General features: G+C 43.4%; 1 protein-coding gene across 1 annotated transcript in view; it reads left to right on the forward strand.

The window, feature by feature from the left end:
- The first annotated feature begins 4,125 nt into the window (after nucleotides 1–4,125).
- Nucleotides 4,126–14,375, forward strand: part of LOC124805313 (15-hydroxyprostaglandin dehydrogenase [NAD(+)]-like) — a 103,706-nt gene continuing 93,456 nt past the window's right edge. Inside the window, exon 1 of the mRNA XM_047265828.1 lies at nucleotides 4,126–4,289. Coding sequence (XP_047121784.1) covers nucleotides 4,197–4,289 — 93 coding nt within the window. The 5' untranslated portion in view covers nucleotides 4,126–4,196. The remainder of the gene's footprint in view (nucleotides 4,290–14,375) is intronic.

Consider the following 14,375-nt stretch of genomic DNA (forward strand, 5'->3'; position numbering starts at 1 on the left):
CCCAGAGTGTTCACCACAGTCACCAGTGACCATCACTGGCAACCGTCACCAGTGTGCCAGAGTGAAAGGGGCCTTAAAGGAGCTGGTAAAGAAATCCCAGCTTGCCCTCTTGCTATCGCATATGATCCGACGGCATCGCGCACGTAATTGCTTATGGCGGATACAGTTGGCCAACGTAGGATGATGGCGGAAAACGTAAAGAGCACGTCTCCACTCTTGTATTGCGGTATGACACGCCTCGTTCCACCAAGGAACTGGGGGCGCCAGGGCAAAGTGGAGGTACGAGGTACTGAACGTTCCGCGGCTGTAAGAATAACGTCCGTAACTTGAGTGACGTGATCACCGATGCAAGGAAATTGACGGTCATCAAATGTTGCTAGAGGGGAGAAAAGTGTCCAGTCGGCTTGAAAAATCTTCCAGCGTCTTGGGTGCATAGATGGCAGTTGTGGCTGCAATCGAAGCACACATGGAAAATGGTCAAAAAATGGCTCTGAGCACTATGGGACTCAACTGCTGTGGTCATCAGTCCCCTAGAACTTAGAACTACTTAAACCTAACAAACATAAGGACATCACACACATCCATGCCCGAGGCAGGATTCGAACCTGCGACCGTAGCAGCAGCGCGGCTCCGGACTGGAGCGCCTAGAACCGCACGGCCACCGCGGCCGGCGAAAATGGTCACTCGAGTGTGTATCAGCAAGAGAAAACCATTCAAAGCGATGAGATAGCCGAACAGTATCGAACAAAAGGACCAGATGAGAGTAGGTTGACGTGGAGGCAGACAAAAATATAGGTTCCACAGTGTTGAGACAAACAAGATCCGCTTGGTGGAAGAGGTCAAGCAATAGGGAGCCTCTCAGACAAGGACGCGGAAATCCCCAAAGCAGGTGGTGGGCGATGAAGTCCCCAGTCAGCAAACAGGCAGGTGGAAGCTGACCAAGGAGATGAAGGAGATCGGCTCTTGCCATTGGTGTGGACGATGAAATGTATGTGGTACAAAGAGGGGTGAATCCAGAAAGGGAAAGATGTACAGCAACCGCTTGGAAGGAACTGTGTAAGTGGATTTAGTGATAATGGAATGTATCATGGAGAAGAATCGTAAGTCACCTGTGTGCCAGAACGCCAGAAACAGAGGCGAGGTCACACTGGACTGATTGGAGATGAGTGAAGACAAAGCGATCATGGGGACGAACCTTTGTTTCCTGAAGACAGAAGACGACTGGGCAGTAGGATTGTAAGGGTATCGACAGTCCATCCCGATTGGAGGGAATTCCGTGGATATTCCTGTGGATAATTGATATATGATGGACGAAAAAAGGAAAAATCTCACGACGGTTGCTGTCAACTCTGCGACAGCTGAGAGACAGTGGTCAACGGTGTAGAATGCATTCAGCCAGAGACAGAAGATCCTGATCCGTATGTTGTTCGGGGGCCCCTCCTGCAGCCAGCGATCGGATGGTTGATCGGCCACCAGCAGTGCATCTTGGCGACAAGGAAGACGGCCGAGGGTGGCTACTGCTGGGTGGCGCTGTAGAAGAGGCACGCCGTGGCGAAAAGGAGAGAAAATGTTTTTCTTATGAACTTTCTTGGAAACAGGACGATGAGATGAAGGAGGAGTTGATGGTTGTGAGGTCTGAGTATCTGTCATCTCATGTTAAAATGTAGCTCAATTTTTGTGGAATACGCCGCCTATCTCACCTTAGCATTTTCTTTAACTCTATCCCTCACTACAGCGATTGATGAAAACTCATGTAATTTGAGTAATAATAGAAAAGTAATTGCTCACATCAAATACCCCCACCATAATCCTCTCACTACGGAGCACAGACCTAGAATGGAGAGCAAACTGCCAGAGAACAGTGGAACGCTAAAGCTACTGGTTGAGAGCAAAAGCACATAATTGATAAATAAATCAGATAGGTCGAATACTTTTGAGTATTGGCTTACATTGTGACGTCGTGATTAGCTCTTGCTGAAGTGCTGCTGGGCGAGGCACCTAATTATTTACATTACACGCCTCTTTTTCTGCACGAAACGATGTATTTATACAATAGGCGGATACACACCCGCCGGCCGCTGTGACCGAGCGGTTCTATGAGCTTCAGTCCGGAACCACGCGGCTGCTACGGTCGCAGGTTCGATTCCTCCCTCGGCATGGATGTGTGTGATGTTCTTAGGATAGCTGGGTTTACGTAGTTCTACGTTCAGGGGTCTGATGACCTCAAATATTAAGTCCCATAGTGCTTAGAGCCATTTGAACTATTTGAGATACACTACACACCCACATGAACTGTTCAATGTTTTGGCGCACTCTACCAATTTTACCAGCTTCCAGATTTAGTGTCCTATCAGTTTACCAATTTTACAGCTAATTTTACCAGTTTTCAGATTTGGGGTCCTATCAAATTTTCAGTTTACCAATTTCCAGATTTAGAACTACTCGTCTTTTTTTTAGAGGATGCTGTGACATCATTATTTTATACTATCAAAATGTCTTATCATGGTGTCTGTACAACGTATGTATGGTGTATGTGTGGCGTAAGCAGGGTGCAAATGTGGCGTATTTATGGTGTGGCGTAACTATGGCACAGTTGTGGTGTATGTGGGGTTGGTTCAAATGGCTCTGAGCACTATGGGATTTAACATCTGAGGTCATCAGTCCCCTAGAACTTATAACTACTTACACCTAACTAACCTAAGGACATCACACACATCCATGCCCGAGGCAGGATTCGAACCTGCGACCACAGTGGTCGCGCGGTTCCAGACTGAAGCGCCTAGAACCGCTCGTCCGCAAAGGCCGGACGTATATGCGGTAACTGTGGCGTATGTGGTATATGTGCCACTGTACGCTGTCACGACGCCATTTTACCAATTATACAGCCAGTTTAACAGTTTCCCAGTTTGATTTCCAACCAAACTGCCAGTTTCCCACCAATATCCAGAAGTGTTGTCCTACACTTCGTCAATCATGCAACTAGTACCACCAGTTCTTGTAGTAATTTAAAAGTCTGCTGCAGTTCGACGAAATGGCGATAAACTATATATAAAAAAAAGAGTTCTTATTCGTCGGAGTATGCGAGATACTTGTCTGTTACAACACTGCAGCGTGTATTATAAGGAATTATAGAAAATAACAGTTGCCAGAGAGTTATGCGTTGGCATCGACAATTTAGGAGCACTGATTGTCTCTGTTACCAGAAAAATACAGGTCTACCAAGTGTACCAGATGTAACTGTCGAGAGTGGAACGGGAAACTTTCTACGTATTCCAAAAAAATCAGCTGTCCGTGCAAGCCACAGGCTTGGTATACCGCAGACAAATGTGTGGGAGCTTTTGCAGTAAGACGGGCACCCTCTCGTTGGAACATGGATGTTTGTCGCCATCTAAAAGAGGAACTGGGTTGATCGTACCGGTGACGGTAACGGTTCCCTTGGCCATACAGGTCGTCTGACTTAATGCCTTGTGAATTTTTCCTTTGGGAGTACATGAAGGACTGAAACAACTCAGAGAACGAAAAATTCTTCAGTGATGGCCATTGACAGAATGTTACTACGTAAGGTACGGAACGAAATTTATTACAGCTGGACATGTGTCGTGTGGCCAGAGTGGCAGTCATAGAACATTTGTAGTGTGCAGTATGTAAAATTGCTGAGTTTATAGTTCTCTTCACGCCTCAATCATATTCGTATATGAAATACCTCGGAAAAATTAGAGCTTTGAAAACGAATGAATCATTTATGGTAATCCTGTATGTAGGTGGAATTTGTTTAGTTCATTGCTGAGATCTATATGACAACGTGAAAAGCCAGCCACGTTGTGAGTCGAGACCGAGATAAGGAATAAAACGAACAAAAGGCGAAAGTTCGATGTTTACTAGTGTGTACAGATGGCTTTGGATGGGGAGAGAGTGGAGAAATGATAAGATTAGTACAGGGACAGACGAAAATAGACGACTGCATAAAGCCACGGATTGGGAAACGAAAACAAAGTCACCGTTTTTGGTCGGTGTAATGACACTTGCGACTACGCAGCATCTAACAGCCCATATCCGCTACACAAATAAACAACACATGCGTGACGATAGCTGTAAGATTACGTGTTACATAACAGCGCCTGTGGCTGGTATCGACAAATATTAGCGGTAGCGACAGCAGGCGGTCGTCAGCAGAGGCACAGCAGCAGAACACCGACATGGAGCTGCAGGGCAAGGTGGCAATCGTTACGGGGGGAGCTTCAGGCATCGGCCTCGAGATGGTCAAGCACCTCCTCCAGGCGGGACTCAAGGTGAGTGAGGGTCCACATCTGGCACTGACTGCTCGAGATGAACCATCGGAATCAGTCAGGGGATAGCACGCTGTTATTCTTTACGAACCACACCACCTCGAACGACTAAAACGGAAGAAAAACGATTTTAAAATACGGAAATGTGTTTGTTCTGCCATCCATCAAGATCATTTAGCTGTAATGTTCTGCATTTGGGTGTATATGATGTTAGGCGATTAATGAGTCTGGAGACTTCAGAAGCACATGTTTTTAGAGAAACAACAGCGTGTACCGTCGCTTATGACTAGCCGATTCACAACAATCAAAAGCTGAGGCATTGTCTACTAAAAAAATAAACATCGGGTTTGAATAGTATATTGTAAGCAGTACTTGTTGTTGCTGTTATTGCTGTCTTCAGCCCGAGAACTGGTTTAATGCAGCTCTCTATGCTATGCTACCCTGTGGAAGGATCTTCATCCACGAATAACTACTGCAATCAAAGTTTATTTTAACCTCCTTACTGTATTGATCCCTCGGTTTCAACCGAGCGAGGTGGCGCAGTGGTTAGCACACTGGACTCGCATTCGGCAGGACGACGGTTCAATCCCGCGTCCGGCCATCCTGATTTAGGTTTTCCGTGATTTCCCTAAATCGCTCCAGGCAAATGCCGGGATGGTTCCTTTCAAAGGGAACGGCCGACTTCCTTCCCCATCCGCCCCTAATCTGATGAGACCGATGACCTCGCCGTCTGGTCTCCTCCCCCAAAAAACCAACCAACCAACCAACCTCGGTTTCACTCCACAATTATACCCCACCTCCCTCACCCTCCTCCTCACCATTATTCAATTGGCGATTCTTTCATGTCTGAAGCTGTGTCCTATCGATCTATTTCGTCTTTGGTCAAGTTGTGCCATAATTTTCTTTTTTCTGCAGTTCGATTCAGTGCCTCCTCTGTTCATCTAATCTTCACCATTTTTCTATAGCAACACATTTCAAAAGTGTCTATTATCTTTTTGCTTGAACTGCTAATCGTCCATCTTCCACTTTCATACAAGGCTACACTCTACACAAGTATCTTCAGAGAAGAATTCCTCACTCTTACATTTATCCATGTTTCTCTTGACGGGACGTCCACAACTGTCGATATTTATCATCAACAATAAGATCCGCTACGGCTGTTAAGTTGTATGTCATGTACCAGAGATACGCTATTTTAAAGTAGTTTAACCTTCTGTTATTCGACTTTTATGGAAACCCATTTTGTTTACGAACATGAGGTTTTCTTGTAAGAATTTTAGTATAAGTTCTGTTTTGTTTTTTTAATGCTCACAATCTGGATAGGTGGCATGACCTCTTCATAACTTTGCAGGTGCACATGAAGATGAGAGACAGGTCCCGAAAACGTTTCTTATTTTCTCTCTTTTTTTAACTGGCTTTCGGGACGTCCCATTCAGCCATCGCAATAGTGGGATGTCAATTACGACGATATGAACGGAAGGAAAATACAACATCCATTGCCCGAACGGTGAAAGTCTCCGACCAGGTCGGGAATCGAACCTAGGCCCATTTGCTTGGCAACCACCGCACTGCCAGCGCAGCTACTGAGCCAGTCTCGAAGCCGGGTTGTAGTTTCCTTTTAGGAAACAAAGAAACTTACAACTGGTCTTTTTTTGGGTGGAAGGGGAGGGTGCCGGCCGAAGTGGCCGTGCGGTTAAAGGCGCTGCAGTCTGGAACCGCAAGACCGCTACGGTCTCAGGTTCGAATCCTGCCTCGGGCATGGATGTTTGTGATGTCCTTAGGTTAGTTAGGTTTAACTAGTTCTAAGTTCTAGGGGACTAATGACCTCAGCAGTTGAGTCCCATAGTGCTCAGAGCCATTTGAACCATTTTTGAAGGGGAGGGAGGGGGCGGCAAGAATTTCTCCCCTGTGCCAACTTCTTCATCTCAGAATAGCACTTGCAACCTACGTCCTCAATTACTTGCTGGATGTATTGCAATCTCTGCCTTTCTCTACAGTTTTTGCCCTCTACAGCTCCCTCTAGTGCCATGGAAGTCATTCATCATGTCTTAATAAATGTACTATCATCCTATCCCTTCTCCTTGTCAGTGTTTTCCACATATTCCTTTCCTCTCCCAGTCTGCGCAGAATCTCCTCATTCCTTAACTTATCAGTCCACCTAATATTCAACAGTCGCCTGTAGCACCACATCTCAAATGCTTCGACTCTCTCCTGTTCCGATATTCCCACAGCCCATGTTCCACTATCATACAATGCTGTGTTCCAGACGTTCATTCTCAGAAATTTTTCCTAGCAGACTTCTCTTGGCCAGGAATGCCATTTTTGCCAGTGCTAGTCTGCTTTTGATGTCCTCCTTGCTTCGTCGGTCATTGGTTATTTTGCTGCTAGGGAACAGAATTCCTTAACTGCATCAACTTTTTGACGATCAATCCTATAAAGTCTCTCGCTGTTCTCATTTCTGCTACTTCACATTACTTTCGTCTTTCTTAAATTTACTCTCAATCCATATTCTGTACTCTTTAGAGTGTTCATTCCATTCAGCATATGATGTAATTCTTTTCACCTTCATTCAGGTTGGCAGTGTCATCCGCATATCGTATCATTGATATCATTTCACCTTGAATTTTAATTCCACTCCTCAACCTTTCTTTTATTTCCATCGTTGCTCCTTCGATGTGTAGATTGAACACTAGAGGGGAAAGACTACATCCATGTCTTTCACCCTTTTTAATCCGAGCGCTTCTTTCTTTGTCCTCCACACTTATCATACCCTCTTGGCTCTTGTACATATTGTATATTACCCGTCTCTCACTATAATTTACCCCTATTTTCCTCAGAAGTTCGAACATCTTGCACCATTTTATATTGTCGAAAGCTTTTTACAGGTAACCAGGTCTTGATTTTTCTTTACAACTGTAGCCGATCTTATCACTGGTGACTTACATTTATGTTAGATGTTAAAAACTCCTTCTGTTTTACAACTGCTTTTATGGTATAGCTAGTCCAAACATAATATCCCTTCTACTTCTGCCATCACCAGTAACTTTGCTGCCTAAGTAGTAAAACTCATTAACTACTTTTATTGCCTCATTTCCTAAATTAAGTCATCTAGCATCATCTGCTTTAATTCAACAACATTCTATTACCCTTGTTTCACGTTCGTTGATGTAAGTCTTATAACCTATTTTCAAGTGTGTATGCACACCGTTCAATTGATATTTCGTGTCCCTTGCCGTCTCTGACAGAACTGCATTGTCGTTGGCAAACCACGAAGTTTTTTTTGATATTTTTTCTTTGTTCTAGATGGACTTTAATTCCTATTCCAAATTTTTCTTTTGTTTTCCTTTACTATCTACTCTGTGCGCAGATTGAATAACGCGTGAGATAGGCTAAAATCCACTCTCAATCTCTTCTCAATCACTGCTTCCCTATTATGTCCAACGACTTTATATTTGTAACCTGGCTGTATCATTTGTAAATAATCTTTCGCTCCTTGTTTTTTATCATCGCTTCCTTCATTACTTCAAAGGTTGTAGTCCAGCCAACATTGTCAAAAACTTTTTCTAAATCTAAAAATGCTATGAACGTAGGTTTTCTTTTCTCTCAACTGTAAGTTCTATTTACAGAACTATATTTTCCAAAATAGAAGTTGCCGTGTTCTTGTATATTCTTCTATTCGTCATCGAAGTGCAAATGCACAGCTTTAAGTTAAGTAATTGAAATAGGTCGTAACTGAACAGCTCATGCTATGGTCTAGATCATGTGACAGCTATCGGATTCGATAGTGAACTACCAGGTTGCGGCTACACCGAAAAATGTTACCCTTTTTTAGTGTGTATATTGTTCCATTCCACTGCGTTTTAATTACTTCTTTGTAACTCCACATTTGCACTTCTATGACGAACAAGGGAAGAACGTTCAACACAGCAGCTTGTAGTTTCGTAAATATGATTTACTTAGTACTGCCTGAGTTATCACATATTGTTTGCAGCAAATGTTTAGCATCTTGGCAAATAACACCTCTTTTATGACTCTCGTGAATTTATCGGTCACAATTGTCTTACGTGGTATTATTTCTTCAGCAACGCGTGCTTCTGTCGTCTTCATATTTGCTAAACTTCAAATATCGAACGTACACAAGTGCTGAGTGTAACAGATAAAGAACCTGATGAGTGTTAGTGTGGACACATCTCACACATCTCCGTATTTTAGAATCATTTGTATTCTGTTTCATTCGTTCGAACTGCGGAACGTCCCTTAATAAAACCGTTAGGTCCTCGTTGCCAGTTGATCTTTTTAAATACACATATTATCAGATTGTCGGACGTGAAATGTTGGATTTATTGCAAATAAAAAGTCGCATTTGTGTGATGTTTAACTTTCAAAACTCCTTTTTGGAATCAGTTTCTAAATTTAGGATATTTCTGGAACAAAAGAAGCTAGGAAGGCAAATGGTCAAAAAGTTCCTCTCTTTAAGGCCTAGCCATTTTACACACAAAAAGTTGCTTTAACTGTCAAAGTGGCTTCCTTCGAACGAAGCACTAAAGGCAGGACATTTTGAGAATAAAACACGCTATAAAAGCCATTTTATAAATGTGTCTGTGGTAACACCTCAGCTTTGTCGCTGATCTAAGATGACTCCCGGTTCTCCCGCAGCTGTTAGCGCTTTTTAAAAAAAAAAAAAAATCTGTGGAGGGCTGGCAACAGTCTCTGCTCGCTGTCAGGGAACTTCTTACGCCGACACGACTGTAGAATGTCTCAAGTTATCACCTGCTAACCATGTTTCTTATATCGTGGCAACGGATGAAGCTCTCTCAAAAAACAGGACGACCATTAATTACATCTGTTTGTCTACATTCTTACGAAATTTGAACCAATTCGTACAAGTTTGAAAATCAGAAGCGGCGTACGTAAAAAAACTCACAAAATCGTGTTTTTTGCATGTAAAATGCGAATGAAATAAGATTTTTTGAAAGCGAGTTTTCAGTTTAATCGTAAGAATGCATTTTGTTTTACTTACCTTATTTCTTTTAAAACGTTTCCGCTTATTCAGTTCGTTTCAGAACGGATTTTCTGTGAAAAGTTTCCCTCAACTTTAAATCATCGTTTTCCGATAATGAATAAAGACTATTCTATAAAATAATTAGTTTTGTCTGTATCCATTTATCTACCTTCGTGGAAAGTTTGAACTGATTCGTACAAGTACAGAAGTGGCGCGCTTCAAAGACCTCCCAGGAAAACGTGTTTTTTGCACGCAAAATCCAACCGAAACAAGATTTTTTTTTTCAGACGGTTAAAATTTCTCTCAAACTAAGGTCCGATTCACCGATGGACCAAATTGAAACCATCAGTCTCGCTCCAGTCCGGAGTTATTTAAGGGTGGCTGTTTCTGCACGTAAAATCTGAACGGTGCACATAAAAGAAAAATGGTTCAAATGGCTCTGAGCACTATGGGACTTAACACCTGACGTCATCAGTCCCCTAGAACTTAGAACTACTTAAACCTAACAATCCTAAGGACATCACACACATACATGCCCGAGGCAGGATTCGAACCTGCGACCATAGCAGTATCGCGGTTCCAGACTGAAGCGTCTAGAACCGCTCGGCCACACCGGCCGGCGGTGCACATAAAGATGGTGCCATTACTTGAACATTAATTTTAGCCTAATTGAAATCTTTTTCAAAATAAATTAATCGAATCGGACAATTTTGCCGGTTCTTCGTTCAAACTTTGCTCTATATGATGAGCCACAACTTCAATAAGACAGCCGGCCGAAGTGGCCGTGCGGTTAAAGGCGCTGCAGTCTGGAACCGCAGGACCGCTACGGTCGCAGGTTCGAATCCTGCCTCGGGCATGGATGTTTGTGATGTCCTTAGGTTAGTTAGGTTTAACTAGTTCTAAGTTCTAGGGGACTCATGACCTCAGCAGTTGAGTCCCATAGTGCTCAGAGCCATTTGAACCATTTTTCAATAAGACATGTTCGAGTAGCTGTACAAATGGCCGCTGGTCCGAATTAATCCAAAAGCTTTTTACCTCATCACCCCGCCCTGCCCATCAAATGTGATTCTGCGCGCTGCCTCCTTTTCAGACACGTTTGTTGCAGCGCTTGCGCTCTATAACGATTTTCGGAACCGTTTAAGATTTTTTAATTCTGTTTTTACTCCGATGATTTGTGAAAAAGTGTTCAGTAAATGACGAATGGTCTCTTTTGACAGCTATATAAATCACTGAGATATTGGTATCAACTCGGTGTTATGAAATGCACCAATAGTATTTTCCACTGCAAGTATCACAGTTCTGAAAGGGGCGAATTCAACGGCGGTTCATTCTTCGACATGCGATTGCCAGCTTCGCAGAAATTACGACATTTGTAACTTATTTACCTCTTCTGAATATGAAAGCGATCGCTTCCTTATGTGGAAATTCGTGATTTCATATCCAGACAAGGAATACGTCACATTGGACAAGGAGGAAAAGAGTTTAGCACATCTGAGATACCGGTTTGAAAGGGGCACAGAGGAAATTATGGTTTCATTCTGTCCGTGTCATTCACCTGTACCGAGTGCTAGTTGGTCTGGAAAAAAAGTAAATGTGGTTCACAAAATAAGAAAAACTGCTTCTTTGTGGAGAATTGAAGGGACTTGAAGATAGCAGTTAAGTTGTACGCACAAATACTCCGTCAGGCGATGTCCAACAAGAACGTCAACTCGGGTAACTTGCCAAAGATTGTTATCGGAAGACGCCTGCAATGAGCGGAGCGAGTGGCGTGGATGTTCTCTTTCATATCCCGATGTTAGCTCCAGAGAAAGTGGGAGTGACTCTGGAATAACGTGCGATATTCGCATATTGCTCGCAAAAAGTTTCCACCTGTATCATGTGTCGCGTTAAAAGTGGCCGCATTTCGGATAACAGTGGTTCACTTCGCCTTATAACAAGGAGTTTGGGTAGCTGAGCGCCAACTGTGCGCAAACACTGCAGTTAACATTATTCATTCGGGCCTGAGGGCCAAGCCACCTGAATTTCGATTAAATTTTAATTTTTTTTGAGGCTTACCCTCCATCCTAACCAGGAAATCGGAATTCTAATTATTGAACTCCAGAATGACCGATTAGGGATCACACTCTGCTAAGATATTAAGTAATTTTGTGTCACAGGGCACAGGACGCTAAGCACTACAAGTCATGGCGAAATCTGCTTCCGTGGACTTTGAGCAGCAGTATAACGAATTAATTAGCTGCGTTGTTACCATTTATGTCATAAATGGAACGTACTCCTCAGACTAAATTTACATGGAACACCCTTAAAAAATACTAAACCTTTGGTTCCATGCCAGTAAACAATACTAATGTACAGAGTATTTCTCAGCGAAAGGACGAGTAGATTAAGGGAGTGTAGTATGGACTCGAATTAACTCACATACAAAGATTCGAAAGCAAAAATCATCACTTCCATTACTTATTGAACCATCAAAACCAGCTCGCGACTAACAACGAAAAGAACAAAGGTAATCAGCTGGGTATACGTTGCGTGAAGTATTACGTAATCCGTCAAACCCCGAATTCGGTTCCAACTGAATTTTCGTAAAAACGAATCTACAACCGTCACTCGCGAGAGTTCACACTGCTCCCAACAATGGTGTTGCATCGCTACGGAGAAACCTAACTCAAAATCGATCTAATATCCATCTGAAAATTGCTACTTGTCAACTTCCCGTAAACTTTTCTCTAAAAATTCAAATTCCTCACCTCTGTTTACAAAGAGCGACAAAAGATTTATAAAATAGCTCGAAAACAGATGTAAGATTAGCAGTGCTCTCAAAATGTTTAGGAAACTATCCTTGCAATTCTTTCAAGGTCACAGTGAATCCTTCAAACCTCGAATTTTCTTTAATGCTAGTGAGTTTAGGGAACGTGACGGTTTCTGTCAGAGTGTGACCCTTCTACAACGCCATTTTCCTTTTAAATGCGTCCCCATCAAATCAAAAAATTTTGAAGTAAAATTCGAGGTCTGCAATCCATTTCCGATGTCTAATGTTCGTTCCCGTGCTCTTTTTTCCTTCATAAATTCAACAATGGCGAGTTTTAAATCTAAAAATCGTTCCAGGTATGTCTCTTGACTTTACGAACGTACTTTGCAATAATACAGTGATGGAAAAAAACGCAACACCAGATGGAGTTGAACGATATAAACGAAAGTTGGTAGACGTGTTTCTACATCTGAAAGTCTGACGTCTATTCAGATTTCGTGCCAGTCACGTAAGAGTGGGAACAGCAGTGCTGCTTTGAGGATGCCATTCAGATTTGCTTTAAATACACGCTGTACTGGTGTACCTTTGAGACTGGACGCGGTGAGTTGGTGTCAGTCTAGAATGCATTTCAAGCGACACAGACGCCATTATCAACACCCCAGTGAGTTTGAACGAGGTCGTGTAATACGGCTAGGAGAAGCTGAACGTCGCTTCTGCGATACTGCAGGAAGACTTGGCAGGAATGCAGCTACTGTACGTGACTGCTGGCAGCGGTGGTCACGACGATGTACGGTCGCAAGAAGACCGGGTTCCGGACTGCCACGTGGCGCTATCGAGAGGGAAGAGCATCGTGTTCGGCGTGTGGCTCTGGCGAGTAGTACTGCATCTGCAGCAGCAATGTGAGCTTCAGCTGGCACTATAGCGAACTGTAACAAATTGATTACTTTAAAGGCAACTGCGAGCCAGAAGCCCTGTAGCGTGCATTCCACGGACCCCAAACCACCGCCATTTGCGACTTCAGCGGTATCAAGCGAGAGTTCATTGGAGGGCAGGCTGGAATTCTGTTGTGGTTTCTGATGAATGTTGGTTTTGCCTCGGTCGCAGTGATGGCTGTGTGTTGGTTAGAACGAGGCCAGTTGAGAGCCTGCAACCGATCTGTGTGCGTACTAGACAAACTGAACCCACCCCTGGTGTTATGATCTGGGTGCGATTTCGTATGACGGTAGGAGCACTCTCATCGCTAGCCCACTCACCATGACTGCAAATCTGTGCGTCCGACTGGTGATTCGACCTATTGTGCTGCTATTCATGAACAGCATTTAAGGGGGTGTTTTCCAACAGGATAACGCTCGCCCCATACCGCTGATGTAACCCAATGTACTCTACATCGTGTCGATATGTTGCCTTGGCCTGCTAAATCCCCAGATCAGTCTCTGGGCGAGCACATACGGGACATCATCCGACGACAACTCCAGTGCCATCCACAAACAGCATTATCCGTCCCTGTACTGCCTGATCAAGTGCAAGAGGCACTTCATTCCACAAACTGACATCCGGCACCTGCACAAACACAACGCATGCATGTTTGCATACTTGTATTCATGATGGTTACACCGATTATTAATGTACCAGCATTTCACATTTGCAATGACTTATCTCGCACTTACATTAACATGTGATCTTGCAATGTTAACCTAGACAAATGTATTCCCGAAATTATTTTTTGGTGTTATAACTTTTTTCTGTCAGTGTAGAAAAAGCACAGCCGCCTCTGGCGACACAGAGCCGCACCGACTTGACGCCACCAAATCTGGCTTCGAAAATAACCTTAAACTGGCTTCTCATGCTGCTACCTTAAATCTAAACCAAGAGCCTTCACCTGAATTTGCCTAGTTGCATGCAACTGTTATTATGCCCACATTCATTCAAAGCGAACAAGAATCCATGTTTCGGATAAGTGGTAACGGGTACGTTTAGTACTGACTGTCAGTTCTGATTATGGTGAGAATAAAGACACAGACATTCATTTCCCACCGTGATCGTCCTCCCTAGAACGGAAAATATGAGCATGAAAAATACTGGCAGATGTAGGCAGAGAAAAGATACTCTACTGGGTTCGATGAGGAAAAACCACCAAAATTGTACGAGAGGAGGAATGGCTGACACCCTTCAGCTTCACCAGTAGATTAACGAGCGAGAAATCAGAAAACAAGTGGAATACAGTTGCTCTGTTCTGATACGACACTACGACAGTAGGTTCTTTCTTCATAGAATTCCCTTTAAGCGATGAAGGTACCTTTACAAATTAGCGAAACCTGAATGTAACACACACACTGAA

The sequence above is a fragment of the Schistocerca piceifrons genome, chromosome 7 (assembly GCF_021461385.2).
Source record: "Schistocerca piceifrons isolate TAMUIC-IGC-003096 chromosome 7, iqSchPice1.1, whole genome shotgun sequence".
Lineage (NCBI taxonomy): Eukaryota > Metazoa > Arthropoda > Insecta > Orthoptera > Acrididae > Schistocerca > Schistocerca piceifrons.